Genomic DNA, 19093 nt, shown 5'->3' with positions numbered 1-19093 from the left:
GATTGAAATATGTACATGCGCAGCCGCAAGGGACAATTATTTACATCTGAAAAGACTTAAAATCTCTCTTTGTACACAGTTTAAAAAACTGATAAAACAGACTGGCATTTAGAATGTGTTGTTGTATTTCATAGAGCAGCCTTTAAGACCTCTAGCCTAGGCTGATTTACGGCACATTGAGGCAGGCGGTTCCAAAGAACAACAATGGCTGGGAAGAAGCTGTGTTGGTAGGCAGTAGATTTGGTTGTACTGTTGGTTGTGGATTCTGGCTGATCTTGATTGCCGTAGAGGAGGAACAGGAATAATGTCGACAAGATTATGCCTTATTATGTACAACATGGTTACTCTGGACATATTGCGTCTGTGCCGAAGTGTGTCCCACTGAGTTCATGGAGCATATTCGAGACTGAACTTGTTCGTTGGTAGTCGTTTTTGACAAACCTTGCAGCTCTTCGCTGAATCATCTCCAGCTGGCTGATGTGGCTATCAGCGTAGGCCACACAGTGGAATCGTACTCCATCTAGGGATGGCCGTATGTCTTGTAGGCTGTTGCTTTGGCACTTGGTGGACTTGAGCGGATGTTCCTACGGATAAATGAGTTGGCCTTTTTGGTGATGTTATTTATATGGGTTTTCCAAGAGAGATCGAGTGACTCCGAGATCTTTAGCGCCTTCTGTAGGTTTCAGGCGGGGTCCATAGTTGTTGTATGTGAAGTCAAATGGATTTCGTTTGTTGGTTATGTGAATAACTTCACAATTAGTCAGGATTAAATGACGAGACATTCACGTTCCCAGTCTTGCAAACAATCAAGATCGCGTTGGAGTTGTCCGGCGTCTTCCTGGCTCCTGATTTGTCTGTACATTAGACAGTCATCTGCAAAAGGTCGGACTGCTGATCTGACTCTCGAAGGCAACTCGTTGATGTACGTAAGGAAGAGAAGAGGACCAAGAACACTGCTCTGTGGGACACCAGATGAGACTAAAGAGACTTCTAAACTATAGACTATAGCACCATCAAGGACTACTTTTTGTGTGCGACAGTGCAGAAAATTTTCGATCCAATAATGAATGCTGCCCCTGACTCCGTAGTGATCTGGCTTCTGTAGGAGGCGGTGGTGACTAAGCTTATCAAATGCATTACTAAAATCTAGAAGAATAGCATCTTCTTTTATCGATGCCTTTAACCAGGTCAGTTATAGTGAGAATAAGTTGGGTATCAAAGGAACGATTCTTTCGGAAGCCATGCTGGAAATCAGTGAGTATATTGTTGGAATCAAACTGAGGCATGATGTTGCTGAAGATGATGTGTTCTTGGAGCTTACAGGTTACAGAGGTCAAGGAGATAGGACGGTACTTGGAAGGAGAGGGCGCTTGCCCTACTTAAACACAGCGGAAACTAGTGCAGTTTTCCAGTCAGATGGTATTTGACCCTGGTCGACAGACAGTTTGAAGAACTTTGTAAGCCCTGGTGTCAGCTCATCAGCGGCAAGCTTCGGAAGTTTAGAAGAGATCTTGTCTGATCCCGCAGATGTTGTGTGGTTTTAGCCCCTGTAGAAGTTTAAACACCTTTCTCTGTGATGTTGATGGTGCCAGCTGAGGGGATTTTACTAGATGGTAGGTTGGGATGAGAGGTGTCATCTTCCTTAGAGAACACAGATGAAAATTGCAGGTTCAGCTTAGTTCAATTAGAAAACCGAAACGGACATTCAAGAAATCTGACACTGCGTAATGCGTTGCAATTGTACCGACCGCACACTGCGTCACTGAATCAATTTTGGTCGATTATTTTATATGCCTGCAATGAAAATCCAACGGTTACGAAGAAATAGTTGTTGTTTAACAGCGCCATACTTACGATTTGATGCAAACGTGCTCAGAGGTCGCTTTGAACAAGATTTTACCATTTTAATGGAAATTCTACAAAAACGGCAGTCCCTCGTCAAACTGTACAGAAGTGTTTACATAAATGATGAGGAATTGTACTAAACAAATGTTTGCGGCTGGAAGAGTATGTATGTGGGCATCTGTCTCATTGGTTGTTTTCAGTCAAACGTGAAAAAATATGGAAAAGCTTATAAGACAACTTACCGATGACAGCGTAAATGTAGTCAGCCGGCCATATTTATCCACCGCTTCTGCGACGAATCCTCATCCGCCGCGGTGTTGGAACCACCGCTTCTGCGAAAGCTATGGAGAGTGTGATAGTGTGACGACCCTCTTGTGGCAAGAGGTTATGCGGGAGTTAAATATTAGTTAAGAATTGCTGACCACCTAAATCTAACGCGGTTCTGTTTGAGGAAAAAACAGAACGACGGACTTCTTGGACTTGAGGCCATAAACCCGATTCACTATTTTACCGAAGTTTAAATCACAACACAAGTACAGTTTTCAATCACAAAATGTATTATTTGATTTCATTTATTTAATTCTACATTCATTTCATCATTCATTTCACAACATATAAACATTCATAAGTGCAATCCTGATGATTATATGGAAATATGCGGTGATTTTTACAGGGTAGGCTGCGGGAGCAGGTCTGTCACTGTATACATCTATGGGCGCGCTACTTTTCTAACATTAATTGATGATCAAGCAATCTTACAGAACACATAAGTCACGAGCCTCGCAATATTCAGAAATAACCTCGGAAGGGGACAGGGCCGGGATGGATGATGAGCGCTGCCTCAGTTTGTACCTTTTATGTATAAAATACCTTTATCGCCTCGCAGGCCTATATCGTATTAATATACCTTTAATGTGCGAACGAATCACTCCTTTATAAGCACTCAGTAACCTTGATCTAATCCTACTACACGCGCTTAAGGACTTTCATTAGAATTGGAATGGTAATATTAATATATACAGTGACAGACCGTTAATCATACAAGGAAATTGTACCTGACAAAAAAGCGGCTGCTATGGTCAAGGGGATGTCCAAAAGTAATTCAAATATTTAGGACTAAAGGAGCTTAAGTTCGGGGTCCACGGGCAAAATATACTTAGAACGATTTGGCTCACTATTGCTCGTTTGATTGGTTGAGGGTTGCTGGGTTACGCGAATACGGCAGCCTCCCTGACCAAAGATAAAATGGCGGACAAGGGGTGAAAATTCCAGGAAAATCAGTACTTATTTGTAGATATTAAGTAAACTACTGGTTACCATGAATAGTTATTTGCCTGGCATATAAACATAAATGTGCGTTATTGATTACATGTTTCCCTGCATTTAAATTTTTAGACTTAAAGTTTATGGGCTCAGACACGGTCATTAACTAGTAAAGTTGTGTATTTATTGCAAAGATATTTCCCTCATTTTACTATAAAACTGATTCGTTGATGAAACTTCCGCATTACAGTTTCCTTATTGTTTCCTAAATTGTAGTAATGTTTCGATTATGTTTCCTCAATAGTGGTAATAGTTCAAGAAATTTTCCTCAGTAATAGCAATATTTCCAGTAGCTTTCCTTCATGTAGCTATAATAGCACCATTTATAGCTCTTTTCATGATTGTCACATTCATGCCAAGGTTGACAACAATAGTCCCAGTTGTTATTCGTGTCTGTGTAACACCAGTGGTACCACTTGCCGTGTAACCCGCATTCATGGTCAGCTCTACATTGTTTACCGGAAACAGATATCATGGAACTTCTTTGTGAACAATACGCCCAGTGTTTAGAATAACTTGTATAGCACCATGCGTAGCTCGTGCTTTGTTCAAAGCCGCATGCATCAATACAACAGTAATCCCAGTTGCTACTCCAGTCGATATAGCACCATTGGTAAGATTTCTTGTGATAACCGCAAGGGTGATCTTGTCTACATCGGGAACCAGTAGCACTGAGCGTCGACTCTAAAGTCGGAACAACAACATAGTCGTCACCTTTTTCGTTAGCGAGGTCGTAAACTTCACGCTTTCCAACATTGTTATTACTTGCGCATGTTAACAGAGTCGTCATTTCAAAAAGCGCCAACAAATCGCGCGTATTCTGAATATCGCTCCGTTTTTCTTTTAATCCGAAATCTACATCGGCGAGTCTCCAGTTATTTTTAGCGAATGCCTCATTATCATGTAAATTTGAATTTACGTATCCTATAAATGTTCTTTTAGCAGGCCGTAGTGACGACTCACTAGAATCTCCCATATTAGCAAGTGTTTCTGCAATTTTACGTTCTACCGGGATAGACAACTCACTTAAAACTACTTCAGTGGTTTTTGACGAAGAGTAACATGAGTCAGCGAAAATCTCAAACGTGTTTACCATATATTTAGTGGCAAGTGTTTCTTCTAATAGGTCAATTGTGTATGGAAAGACGTAAGAGTCCGGAACATTGTCACCGTAATAGCCAAAAGAGAAACCTTTATCCCGATCGTCGGCATAAACTGCATTTGAAGAGTCACAACAGGCAGCAGTCCACATTCCCGACGGCACACTGACTCTGTTATATTCCCTCGTTTGATCTCCTTCATTATCATGTAATACGGAGGGAATTTTATTTTTAGACGGAACAGCACCAGTTACAAAGTACCTGTAAGAGAAAAATACCTTAAACAATTCACTTTATAAGCGGAATGTTTTGGCATAAATCATACTTGAGGGGAACTCTGCATATTCTGTTGTTATATAGATCCAAATGACTTCTTTCACCGCAAAATTATATCAGTAAATATCTGTTGAATAAAATGTTCACGATAAAGGCACTGGCTGTGTTCAACTTCATTCAACGCTTGCGAATCAACAACGATACATTTCGCGTCTTTTTTTGACCGGGTTTTATTCTATGTGTAGCTTCTATTTTAAACTCGGGTGGTATTGGTAAGAGAGCGTAAAAGTTTTTATTGCCGCGGCGGCCCGGGTTCGATTCTCGACGAGGGCATCTTTTTTCTTTTCTTGATTTGGCATTTTTAAGACAGTTTAGAAACAAAAACTCATTTCTAATGTTCATAATATGACCAAACTTTAGTTTTAAAGAACTATCATTTTTAAACAAAATCTGAAAGTTAGTGCCTTTAAAAGACATCAGAGCCGTGAAGGCCGTTGGCTAAATTTTAAACTACACACTAACCTTCTAGCGCCATAAAAATTGCACCTCGTTTCCATAATGACTTTGGACCTTTTTTCCATGTCTTTCCATATTTGTTGATTAAAGCAAGGATCCTGTGGAACAGCGTTCGTGAGTGTGAAAGTAGCAGTACGGCCTTCATTACCCTGGTAAAAGTTTGGGTTAAGATGGCCTCGGTCGTAGCTGGTGTTCGGATAGTCGATGTTAATCGCTTGTTCTATCTTATAACTGTCTGCTGCATTACCCTCTGTTGTCATATGTTTTGAATATATAAGACCAGACAACTGAAACAGATGAAAATATATCAATTGAACTATACGGACTGGCGAAAAAAAAATGCCTACCCCATAATTTGGTCAGACATATTCATTTCCTCTAGACCAATACAGAATTAAAATCAAGCAGCACTGTTACACCTCAAAATGGTAGCAACGCATTTTGGTATACACTACCAAAATGGTGTGGCATTGGTCTGCTGATGCGTCAAGTGTGGTGTGCTGTGTGTTGTGTGCTTGTCACCTTCCGCTTTCAGCCTCCACCGCTGGTTAGCCTTCTGGTGAAAAAGGAGCCGAGTGCGTAAGTCTTCTCTGCCAGTGCATAGCCTCTCTGCAGACAAGCCCTTTTGCAGTACCTCCAAGTTGGCGTCACACGGTAACTGAGCACCTTGCGGCCTCAGGCAAAACTGCAGGGGACTCGGAGGAGGTCTGTCCACAGACATGTGGCATGCCAGGCCCACCGGTGTGTGGATATGCCCTGATGCCTATGAACAGACCCCAGCTATGGGACAAATAGCACCTGTGTTCCCAGGATAGGGTTTTAACTCGGAACTAAGGGTGAGGTAACCCCGTAAGAAACCTAGAGAATTGAAGACAGAGGTGCTGGGCCATTGGCACTCTCTTAACGAACCACAGCACCATGCAATATCGCCCGAGTTTTGGTAGCGACAAAATGCGTTGCAAGGGTACGTATGATTTGTTAAGGATCATGGAACGGAACGCATTTTGGTAGTTTTTTTTTCTACCTCAGGGGATGTGCTCATTTTTACATTACGCACAAAAGAGAGAGATAAAAGGAGGGAATGTCTCCTATAAAAATGGTGGGGGAGGGGGTTCGGAGTTCCCCTCCCGAGATATAGTTTTCGTATAAAAACAACCAAAATGTAGATTCCTGAGCGTGTGAAAGGGGCCTCAAACGACGCTTCCTATGCAATAACACTGTATTGTTTTGTTGTTTTAAAATACTAGTATAAATGTGAGGATGGCACGTGGGTCCTCCACCTAGATATTTTTTAAAACATCCCAAATAAACATAAATGGTGAATTATGTGCGTGTTTAAGGGGTCTTAGATAAATATTTCCGGCAAAAAAGATTTTTCTCTTTAAAAGTGAGGGGTTTCGAGAGTTCACCACAGATATCTTTGAAACACAACTTGAAACGCAACGTAAAAGAATGGTAAAATTTGGGCGTCGGCTTACTCAAATAATTTTCCAAAAACTAAATTCTCCGTCGTTTGATTGACGTACGGACGGACGGACGGATGTACAGACACACTGATGGGAAAATCGACATCACTTGATGTAAATGCATTACTTGACTTTAGGAGTAGGTATGAATCAGTTTATTCATAAATATGTATCAAGAATAAAATAAAAACTAAATTTTACTAAAACAGCTTTTTTCTAAGAATGTTCTAAAAATATAATTCCAAAGAGGTCTTGTATTGGTCCAATCTACCACTGTGCAAATTTTGATACTTTTCTCCGGTCTTTCTAGATTTTTTTTTTTTTTTGAGAATTGGAACTAAAGCTATAGAAGATGGCCTTTGTAGTTATTTGAATGTCAACATTGAAAAAGTGCTAAATATTTGAATGCCAAGTATTGTGTTACAGACCAAGTTTTTACTTTCACGCATCACCGTTACATCCCTGTACTTTAACATTTTTTTTATACATTTTACACAATTTGATTTGAAATGTTTTTATTTCAAAGAACATTAAAAGTTATATTTTCCTAGCGTAAAAATATTTCTAAGATGTATTTAATTTCTTCTAAGTGGGTAGACCATCCTAAATCTATATTTTTGTCAACAAGTTATTTTTGTCAACAACTTGTTGACATCACATACGTAACATAGCAATCTAATCTGCAACATCTCGAAGATTACGGTTTCAGTCGTAAATAAGGGTATATATATTTTTTTGAAATATGTACTGTTAAAACGAGATATAAGTAGAAATCACACGTAAGCCGTTAGTGGGGTGCACTGTAAAAGTTACCAGCTTGGTACACCTGATAATGAACTTAATTTTTTAATTCGTTTGTACTGGATACGTTTTTTTCTCTTTTACCATTGTTTAATTAAATAGTGTGGTATAACACAAATGTCGTGGCACTAAATAGGTTAAATAATACGAATCTGCAGAAATCAAAATCTGTTAAAAGTCTTTTTCTACGTTGCGAAAATTATCTGAAATACTATATTTAAATACTTTCAACCAATGAATTAAGGTAACGACATATAAATATAATGGAATATAATAAACGCGTACAAGTTGGGTTATATCTACCATACTGTGATCATTTACATTATATGAATCTTAAACCTTACCCTGCTAAATTTCTATAATGCACTTGTCCACCTTTCAATTTGGACAGTACCATTAACTGTTAAAAGGGGTGCTTACCAAAAACATACTGACAGAATGGCGAACAGTGCAGATTTTGATCAGACTACATGGATGTGCACGCTGATCATGATCAAGGCAGAATCAATTGTGTCCAGCATGATAAGTGTTAATGTGACATTACATTATTCATGTGACACGAATTTTATGTCACAGTAAGAATATCATGTCACATTAGAAATATGTAATTAAGAAGGTTAGCAAGATAATCAATGTCATTAAGCATTATTGATGCCATTAAGAAGTTAAAGATATATTAGACACATATTCGTATTTCTAAATATGAATAGTTTTACTTCATAAGATCTCTAAAAGTAAAAATATATCATGTTTATGTGTACAAACATTGCTCTACTTTAGACTTAAAACAGTATACACCTAATATACACTCAGTTCCAAAAGAAAGTGTGCACTTAGTTTTCTGTTATTTTTTCTCGGTTATTTTCAAGAAAACTTATAATGTTTGGTACCAAAATTTAAATCAGTTCGTAAACAAATTGGTGTGCATTTTAGATTTTGAGTTATACCTGAGAGTTAGTGTATGAAAAAATGAAACAAAAATGTCGGGGAATTTTTTGAAATATTTAAACTTAAAAAGTGCACACTTTCTTTTGGAACTGAGTATATGTTTAGTTATTGCACAGTTTAAACGCTGAAACTGAAGTTCTTTTTAACAAATGGCTGTTATACATGGCGTTTAATTATGACTGTAGCTCTACAAACACAGTTTGTTTATATATTTTAGTCTAGTTAAATTCATTTGATGTGGTAAAGTTAGTATCTAAAAATATGTCGTTTTTACTAAACTGTTTTACTGAAAGATGCATCTTGTATATCTTTAAACTTAAGCTAGAAATGTAAAGGGAAATGTCGTGAAGCAATATGCATGCATTGGCGAATAATCCCTTCTACCTTAGTGGTTATGTTTAGACGACAGGATGCTTCTGTTCAAAATGCTGGTTCCAAGCTTACTCGATCGTGCACGGAATTCTTGTTTGAAAGAGTATTATTAATTCTACTTGGAGGTTTTGGAAAATCGAATTACTAAACAGCCGATTATTTTTTAGCGCATAAATAACATGTTGTGTAAAGACTGAATAAGCCCAGAGAAATGCACATTGTAGACATGTCAATCAGAAAGGATGCACGGAAAGTATAAAGGCTGAAATAATGCCAACTAATTGTTATTTTGTAATTGAATATGCTTTATTAATTACTCAGTCTTTGAAAAATGCAAGAACTACTCAACATCAACCAAATTTCTGCTCCTATTTTCAATTGCTAGATCTAGTGATCTGGGATGTTGTATTCGGCTTGACTGGATCTGCGACAGCCTGGTCTCAAACTACCACAGCCGAAAGAATTAAAGAACTATTTATTCAACGTGTCATAGATATCAAAGATAATATTCCCGACACACACAAAATACAGAATCAGATTACCACCTAGTGCAATACGGATTTTGATATCTACCAGTTTGTATTTATTTGTGAAATACAAGCCATATCTTTTACAAAATAATAATAGTAGATAATGAGACTGATTTTGAAGTTTTAGCATTTATAGAAAATGATCGAATAATGACATGTTTAGGCATGGTAATTTATACATGATTAAGTATAAATGATCAAAGTATGGCCAAACGATGTGTGTGCAGTTTTGCTTTAAATGATACAAGAATGGCCATTTTCATATTCAGCTGGACCTAGAACCACCTAGAAAACATGAAAAAGTCCCCACCGGGTAACCAGTGAAAACTTTGCAATGTTTGATACATCTATGCAGCGAAACAAATCAACAGTAAAGCACTAATCCGTGTCTTATAATTTAACAAATAAAACAGCCTTTTTGTCACTTGCTTGATGCCAAGTCGTGACTGAAATCATTCTCAGACTCACGTTCACCTAGGTTGATTCTTCACCCCGTGTAACTTGCACATCGGTGGGACACCCCCAAAAAGTATAAACTTCGAGTACTAACCTGTGGTTCAATAAACCATTTACTTCTTCTGGATGGTTGATTCGGCGGGCAATAGAACGTGTCCAGTGTGTATGCTGAGTAGATCGGCACTCTGTCTTCGGAACTGTACAACGTAGCAAAATGATATCTGTTCTCAATCTGGTACATTTGACATATTTCTGAGAGTCCGTCGTACTCAAAACCGGAAGGAGGCGAACGTTTGTAGAAAAATGAACGGCATTTATTGAACGAATTCACAACTTCACCTTCAGCAATACGCACACACAGTGTTAAAGCCAACAAAATATCAACATGCATATTTCTGTCTCAGTAATTGACTTATGGTGTAAAATAAATAAATTCTATAAATCCTGTATATATTGCGTAGACAATTTCACTCTGAGAGAAAATGAAGTCTGCGGTCTCTTCTTTTGCCACGTGCTTAATATTTCTCTGTTTATAAGTATTTTTGTTTACTTTAACAGAAAACATAAAAAATACAATACGTCTATACGTATATATCGTTTTTGTTGAATTCTACTTAAACCCGCCTCAATGGTTAACTTTTGAACTCTTTACTTTCGACCTTCCCACCTTGTAGCATTTGTATACATTGTATTATGAATTATGTTGTTCAATGATGTGATATCTTTCTAAGCGACAGCAGAGGTTATTTTTTAAATTAAGTCGAATTTCTAGAAATCATAATCATCAAGTAACGTGTCATTTATTGTTAATAACCCAAAGAGCAGTCATGAATGAAATTCAAAGAACATGGTTATTAATAAGATAATTATCTTGATGTTAACTAAAAGCGTAGTAATGTCTCGGCGAAAACATTTTTACAAAAATCAAAGTACGCGAAGAATTCTTATACGGCCTCTACAACATCGAGGAGTTTTGTTAAGCTAGAATCACACTACCCCGGATGGGCTCGCGGATGAGTTCCGGATTCCCATCCCCGGATTGCTCCAGAAAAAAATGGGTTTTGCGTTATAAATATCTAATGCAATGGCAACAGAACCTTAACTTACTTAATTGGAACCGGAAAAACCCGTAATAACTCGTTCTTTTTGTTACAGCGATTGTCTTCCGGGTTGTTACGAACTTTTAAGATCTGTACCGATCTTTTTAGAACTGTAACGGATTTATTACTGATTCCTTACGGATATATTATCCGTGGCAAAATTTTGAGCATGTTCAAAACTTCGCACCCTTGCCCTCGGATGCCCCCGATTTCTGAAAGGATACACCGGATGACTTACGAATGAGTTAAGAGTTCTAAGTTCTAGGATGCGTTACGAATGTTATCCGGAACAAATCCGCAAACCCATCCGGGGCAGTGTGATTCTAGCTTTACATGTAACATCATTATTAACTGATCCACAAAATAATGGTTGTGTAGCTTCTAGAAATGTAAACATGTATATAGTGTAAGTCACAGGGAAAGCATTACTACTTTACAAAATCTAATGTAAGTGAGACAAATCCATATAAAAATGTTCATTTGTATATCTAAGTTATTCCAACCAAACCCTTCAACCCATCAGTGAATCTATCAGTGATATTTAAATTACATGATTTTTTTTATGACATATAGATAGACTGAGCGCAATCTTGCCCGTCCGTCTGAGAAAATATGCTTGCCTCAGTGAGATGGATTCTTGTGAGCATAACCCTTGCCAATCCCCCTCAGTCAAGTGTGACATTGACCTTCCAGACAGAGATATTATGTTTGCTCGCGAGAATCCGCCTCAGTGAGGCAAGCATAAAGTATTTTCCAGATGTACAGCAAAGTTATAATTTGGACAAAAACAATATACGGACGCACGGACGGACGCACGCATATTGCCCTTTTTCTATATGTCATGAAAAAGCTTGTTATTTAAAGTTACACATCGTGCCACAGGACTCACTGATGGACTGAAAGTTGGGGAGGGGGTCAAGGGGGTCGGGTAACAGTGAGCATTTTCTTCAAGTAACACTTCGTTGTAGACTAAATATTTCGTGTTATTTTCCTTTGGTGGCTGATTTGTGCCATTTTGTTATTTCGTACTGTCACAACAACAAACGTCGTTATGGCGCCCTGCCGAACGCCGCCCCGGCGAAATTTGTCTTACAGGACAACTGTAGAGCATGTTAAGTGAGACAAGTACAGAGCAGTGATGTCTTTCTTATTCATAATTTGATTACCTACAAGATATTGAGATCACACTGATAACGACTACTGAAGATATTAGTAAATCTCCGAAAGTGTTCCTATGTGCGGACCAACGATGAAATGTTCGACCTGAAAACAACCTCGATTTTCTAGTGCGAGAATATCAAAATATAAATGGATACCCTTTTAACTTGCGCTTATTGCTCTACCCTTCTTTAAAATGCTGCGACATATGTCTCATGTAACGCCTACGAAATCAATGACCATTGAAGAAAAAGATATAAGGAATGCTCCAATAACGCAACTTGAGACGTGTTAAAACTTTTTCGTTCTGCATCTTTCTATGGTTCAGTATGATGCACAATTTTGGTCGCAAGTCTGCATACGTGTGCGCACATTTCAAAATATACATGCGCGTATAAAATATGTGTGTACAAGTAAATATGTACGTCCGTCCACGTGTATATTTATATGTGTACGCATAAAAATGTAAATGCACGTTTACATGGGCAGGTAGGTCTGTGCCTATACTAATGCCAGGGGGCCTCCATGGCCGAGTTGTTGAGGTCGCTCACTGACTTCTAACCACTTGCCCCTCGTCGATGTTGGTTCGAGCCTCACTCGGGGCCTACGGAAAGTCGGTTGTTCTACCCAGGTGCCCGCCCTTGATGAAATAATGCACAGAGGGGCACCTGAGGTCTTTCTCCATCATCAAAGCTGAAAAGTCGCCATATGACCAATAATTGTGTCGGTGGGACGTTAAACCCTACAGAAAATGTACTAATGCATGTACTAGTAGAGGATGAGTTTGGCGCCCTGAGTTCCTGCCTTCGAGTTGTTGGATTTTTGAAGCAACCGGTCTGCTATATTTTCCACTCCAGTTTCTGTCTCTTGCGGTTCTTGTGATGCAAGGCTCTGGCTGTGTTTGCTGTGCTCTGTCCCTCCTAGAAATCTACCCGTACTTTTTAATTTTCGTATGTAAAGCACCTTTGAACGACGCGGTTTTATGAAAAAAAATGCTATATAAATAACATTATAACATGTGTGGGGGTAAAAAAGAAACAAAACTTGACTGCACTGTGTAAAAATGCAACTTTTAAACATTTTTATTACTGTGAATACGATTGTATCTAAACAAAATTACTTTTTTTTTTTCAGGGGTAAATCTTTATTTAGAAAAATTCAATTCAAATGTTACAAACAAGCTCTATGGCTTTTTCAATACTACACTAACAATCACCACTTACTACAAAGTATATCTTCTGATAAGAAAGCGTTAAAACCGATCTATAGAAATAGCTGTGATACATTAATAACAATTTAACAATTTCATGTAGATATTACTGTTCGATTACACTACCGATAATAAAAAAGTTGTTTATTTTTTACCCCACTTTTATACATTTCCAGTCAATTATCTACATTTCAGTTCTAAGTTAATCCAATTCTGAATGTTGCATATTGCATAATCATTTTTAATATGAGTTCTAATAATGTTTAAAATGTTTTTCAAAAACATCAGCTACTAGAAAACAACATGACCAACTTATCCACAAGAAATATAATTTTTCATGTAAAAAAATTCTTCTCCACACTATTAACTTTGTTCTTGAATAGGAATTCAAATTAAAGAATTAAATATCGAGCAAGGCGTCAGTATACCACTTTCACTGGCTTAGAAGATCTACAAGAGTCCATCCCTTTGTTTATCTTCTCTAAGTTTTATCAATTATTGCGGTAGCAAGTTTAAAGCTTGCCTTAAGTCCATGTAAAGATGGTATAACATCCCTTCTTTTACAGAGAAATATATATCTTTTAATTTTCTAAGCACAACACATTATAATTATATACAGTTTTCCCTGGAAACCCAAGATAAAAGATTTAAATTAGTAAAAAACATATTATCATAAGTTTGGCAAGTTTTTCAATTTCTGTGATCAGTGTTTTACATGACCACATTCCCAAAATAAATGAACTAAAGTTTCTTTTTCACTTTTACAAAATGTGCAATATTCAGTTATAGTCTTGTTCATTTTGAATAACAAAACATTTGTACCTAATATTCTATGAGAAATTCTAGTTTGTAGCCACTGTAAATACGTATCCTTACATGTCATATAAACCCAGCTATATCCTTTCGGCTACCATAGCAGACTAATACGTACCATAAAAACGGGGGTCGCTATTACCGCTATCATACACCGACTGACTACCGCAGACGCCTAAAACGTACCATCAAAACGGGGGTCCAGATTACCGATATCGTACAGCGTAGGACTACCGGAATTTTTTAATTTTTCTTTGTATCTGGGGGGAATTTGAATGCTTTTTATTTATTGCAGAATTTGATATGAAGTGTAAACTTCCATTTATGTTATTAACAAAACGGTATAAAATCAGTTAAACTAATAAGTTAAATCATTCATATGACATACTAAAAAATATTACGCAACAAATTACAGGTCTCCATAAAATTTAAAAACAAAACCAAACGTCTCGTGCGCAATAATGTTCTAAAATCATTGTTATCGCAATTTGTTGATAAGAAAATCCTTTTCAGACAATTAAGGGATCATTACTCTCCAAAAATACCCATTAGTTTTGATGGTTGTTCGTCGCGGTAATTACCGAACTCAGTTTTTTAAAACTTAATTAATTACTCATTTCTACGCTACGGTATTTAAAGCTATTTTACTACGTCTGCATTATGCGGCTCCGGCATTCTAGAAGTCTGAAAACCACGGGTCTGCCACTGATGCATTTTGTAGACTTTTCACCAGTTACTTCCACTGTGGCACTACGGTAGTTCTAAACTTTTTTTCCATGAAATACAAAATTTCACTGTGGTAATCAGAAATAGTGTACATTTATACACTACGGCAGTAATATTTTAAATTGTTATTGCACATGGAAACATACCTATAATACACTGTGGTAATTCTCTACAGAACGCTTCATCGTTTTTACGCCGCAACGGTTATACATATGCCACATCGCTTCTTCCATTGCATACTAGACGTGTGTAAATTTATCCACTATGGAAGTATTGTACTTTTCAAATTTAAAACTCAAACTTTAGGTTAGGATGCATTTAAATTATCCCAAAGTACACAATGGTAATTTTGACTTTGAGCTCCATGCATTATGCATTATAATGCATGGATACTCTGGAATGCTTTATAAATGGTACAGTATTCAGTATTCCATCTGTGCCTTTGTTTACTCATAATATTAATTTATAGTCCGGGTCCGTAATGTAGGAGATGCATTCGTGCACTTGTAATCTCTGAATCCTCTCGCTGACGGAGGGTCGCAGGTTCGAGTTCTGCTACCGACTAGGATTTTTTATGTGAGAAAGTAGGCAGTTGCTTACGGACTTTGGCGTCTAGTACTGGTCTTTCCCAGGAACGATGGTTAGTTGAACTGGCTGCCTGATATAACTGGAAATAATGTTGAAAATGGCCATAAATTCAACAAAAACAGACCCTAAAATGACCTGTTTCCAAAACCGTACATGAATGTGCTTCCGGTGAAATGAGATCTTATAATTCTTCATTATATGATTAAACAATTGATACCTTAATTGCGAGTTTAAAGAAAAGTATCAACGGAATACAGCTCGCAACTGGGATACGCTCTAATTTAGATATAATGCTATTAATAAATTCAGTTATTTTAAAATCTGTTTGAAAGTCAGTAAGGCATAACAAACTAAGAAAAAGACACTTTTAGCTACTATTATAAGTTTTACCACGTAGTGTCATTCGACATTTTTGAGTTTTGTGTTGGCACTTGCATCGTTCACACCACAAAAACAGATATGAATATGAATAAATTTAAATGAACCCTTTAATAACGTATAGTTGACGCGTTTACATGGTCCGATCCGCTGACATAACGGTAGGTGACTAAAAGTAAAATGCAACAAAAACATTTTTATAACAGAAAATAATAAGATAAAACAATAAAATTAACAACTGAATGAAAACACTACAGTACAGGAAATCTCCTATGAACGGGTATGAGTAAGAAGAATCATATATCAAATGCTACACAACCTGAACAACGTCTTTTGGACTAAATTTCATGATAGACAGTCTACTTATAGTCCGATCCGGAGCAACGGGTAGGAGACTAAAAGTAAAACATTAAAAGCAAGCAAAAACATTTGACAGAAAATAAAAAAATATATATATTTAAACGAAAGCAAGTTGTAAAAGCTATAACAGATGAGGATCATTCATTACTTACAAATCATCGCAAAAGGTAACATAGAGTATATGTAATGTTACACAAAAAGTTCACTAAAAGTCATGAAATAATTCCTGTTTTTTGTTGAATTTGTACTGTAGTCCGTTTAAACTACACTTTTGTCAACAACTTACGACAATAACCGTTAATCTATATATATATATATATATATATATGTATTTTTTTAATAGCCGTCTAAAGGCAAGGGGGAGGTGGGGTAGGGTAATTAGCATTTTTAATGACGCATAGAAAGATAAAATGTCCAAAATTCACTGTGATAAACATGTCATCGGTAGAACTGTTTAATCAGTTAGTTATGTGTCTATATTTAATATGCCCGGTTGTATGATTATTATTTCTATACCATGTTACAATGTATCAAAATTCACAAGAAGTCAAACTTTATGAAACATGTTTTTCTTGAATTTCAAAACTTTAACTCTAAGCACCTTTTCCCTTGAGACAGCTCATATTAGAAAAGTATATTGCATTCGAAATTAAATTTTCAAAAGATGAACCAATCAAACTTTCTCATTCGTACTAAAACATAACGTACATATACACACGACACATAGTAAAAATGTGTACACCATGTAATGTTGTCACTAATCTTAGACACTGACTGTTTCTTTCTCCAGTTTGTGCTTAATGTCCGCTAGTCAGACAGTCATTTCTTCTTTGTCGATTTCCAAGATAATTTTGTTTGCATTTAACGGGGTGTTTCTATTTTAATATGTACCTTCCTGGGTAATTTTTTGCAACCGTTATGCAGCTAAATTGAAGGAAGGGATTTCTTATTAAAATGTAATAATAATGAGCAATAATAAAACGTTTCAAATTATAACATTTAGTGATTTGCAATGTTTATATATACTAAAGTCGATTTTCTGGAGTTTCCAATTTTGCTCTTGTTGCCATAAGTTTTACGGACGTTTTCGGACTGGAGGTCTGTATGGACTTGTCCTTTATTTAGCCAATCCCAGTTCTGGACGCATGATACGAAAGAAAGCATTCCCTGAAAGTATTATTTAAAAATTCACGGGGATTAACCCTGAAAATAGATGACAAATATTTTTATGCAAGCAAGACATTTGATTTTCAACTACAATTATTTGGACAACTTCTCTGGAACTGGCTTTTGTACTTATGGGCTGGATTTCTCGAAACATTTTATCCTGTACTAAGAAATTAACCTGTTAAGAGCAGTCGAATATATAATGAAATAACAGACTTTTCCTCTTCTGACATGCTTAAATATTTCGAGAAATTTGACCCAGAGCGATAATTTGAGTACATTTTTGGATTTGAGCGACTTGTTGATTCAGACCCAATTTATATACATGGAGTTAAAAGAAAAGTACGTTCAGTAACATAGCAATGACTCAGTAATACCATGAATCTTTAAAACTACTCATTAGATCAATATAACTTTTTAATAAGAAGAGTATTGTTATACCTGTGTAAATTGTCTTTACACTGCTTACAACCAAATGATGATGTTTATGTTCGGAGACCACCGGCGGTCTTTAGTTTCTTCATATTGCAAAACTGACAAGCATTTGTTCGCCCTGACATTGAGATAATTTCATGTGAGTCTGCAAACTCTCGTTCAATCGTATCAACTACCCGCGTTTGTTTGGGTTTCCTAATTCCTGAACGGTAACCTTCCATACCTAGCTACCATGTTTCCATCTTTGATTTGACGTGTCATATGCTGTCCTTTGTTCATTGTACTAACCGAAACCATGAATTATAATGTATTACATGTATTACATTATTCCTGCCGAAACATCCTTCTGTCGGACTAATTTCTGTGGTTTCAAATCATATGGCAAGAATTTTCGCCCTTATTAAAAGACCCACAAAGATGGGTGGAGCTGGCAAGGAACGCCTGTGCGAAAGGGATGTGTCTAGAAGCACTATACGGTTCAACCAGATGTTCAACAACCTTCCTCGTTAGTTCTACTTCTTTTTTTCCCTCTAATATAAACTTTAAACTTCCAAAGATATGCAGAAACTGCATCTGCTAAAACGAATATTTTAAAGCCTCTCTTTAATACATACTATTAACTAAATGTTTATCTATTTATCTTTTTAAACTGCATCACTCCTCTTTACGAGTATTACGTGCAGCTGCGCGCCTGTACAAGAATTTTAAAAGTAGAATGGAGAGGAGAATAAAAGTAATACACGATGTGTATTGAAGGCATGAATACAGTTGATAGTGTTAAAAACAAGAAGGATTTACAGATAAAAGCAGTTTAAAGAAACAGGTCTATCATGTTAAGCATTGTGTGCAAGTTTGGTTACACCCTGCCTAAACTGGTTCAGGGTTGGGGCTTGCATAAGTTGTACTGGAAGGGAATTCAAAAGCACTATGGTGCCTGGAAAAAAGAGTACTTATAGTAATTACAGGGAGTGAGGATCTAGGTATAGGAGTGGGGATGCATATGTCTTGTTAGACGGGATTGGGGAGGGGGAGGGGCTCACATAGGGAGGAAGTGGTACAGCAACCAAACCACTCTGCAAATAATTACCACAGTAGACGTTTGCAGGAAGAACGAATTTCAATGTAGTACTGCAGTGTAGTTTTACTCGTCCTGTTACTAAGAACTATAGTAGACTTTTGTGAGAAACTTGAATTTTAAGGCAGTGCCATAGTGTAGTTATACGTATTCAATGAAATTAAGTGCACTTCCAAAGTGCTGAGAAAGTTACCCTGCGAAAGGATTATACTAGTAATCAAAACTTATCCTGTAGGCATTATTTATTCCCCCGATTACCACAGTAGTATAATGCAGGGCATGCGAAACCAAAGAGAGTGCCGCAGCGTATTAATACATATTCACACAAAATAGCATGTACTGCCACAGTGATGCAGTGGCCGTTTAAATATGTCACTTTTAATAAATAACATTAACTGTTTGTTTTATCTGCATATAAATACCATAGTAGACTATTGCAGGAAACAAGAA

The 19093-nt window shown here is 36.9% G+C and overlaps 1 protein-coding gene across 1 annotated transcript; it reads right to left on the bottom strand.

The window, feature by feature from the left end:
- Positions 1-2379: 2379 nt before the first annotated feature.
- On the bottom strand, positions 2380-10373 carry LOC123533684 (endonuclease domain-containing 1 protein-like). Its single transcript, XM_045315457.2, has 3 exons — positions 9728-10373; positions 5067-5347; positions 2380-4529 (listed from the first exon to the last, which is right to left on the bottom strand). The coding sequence occupies exons 1-3, from the start codon at positions 10022-10024 to the stop codon at positions 3437-3439; spliced, it is 1671 nt and encodes a 556-aa protein (XP_045171392.2). The 5' UTR covers positions 10025-10373; the 3' UTR covers positions 2380-3436.
- Between the last annotated feature and the right edge of the window lie 8720 nt (positions 10374-19093).

Source organism: Mercenaria mercenaria, chromosome 12, assembly GCF_021730395.1.
Source record: "Mercenaria mercenaria strain notata chromosome 12, MADL_Memer_1, whole genome shotgun sequence".
In the NCBI taxonomy this organism is placed as follows: domain Eukaryota; kingdom Metazoa; phylum Mollusca; class Bivalvia; order Venerida; family Veneridae; genus Mercenaria; species Mercenaria mercenaria.
This window is presented reverse-complemented; position numbering and strand designations above follow the sequence as displayed.

Coding starts and splice junctions, on each gene's coding strand:
- LOC123533684 (XM_045315457.2), bottom strand. CDS start 10,024: ATGCATGTTGATATTTTGTTGGCTTTAACACTGTGTGTGCGTATTGCT. Junction 5,348..9,727: donor AATGGTTTATTGAACCACAG/GTTAGTACTCGA, acceptor CATCTGTTTCAG/TTGTCTGGTCTTATATATTC. Junction 4,530..5,066: donor AATTTTTATGGCGCTAGAAG/GTTAGTGTGTAG, acceptor TTTCTCTTACAG/GTACTTTGTAACTGGTGCTG.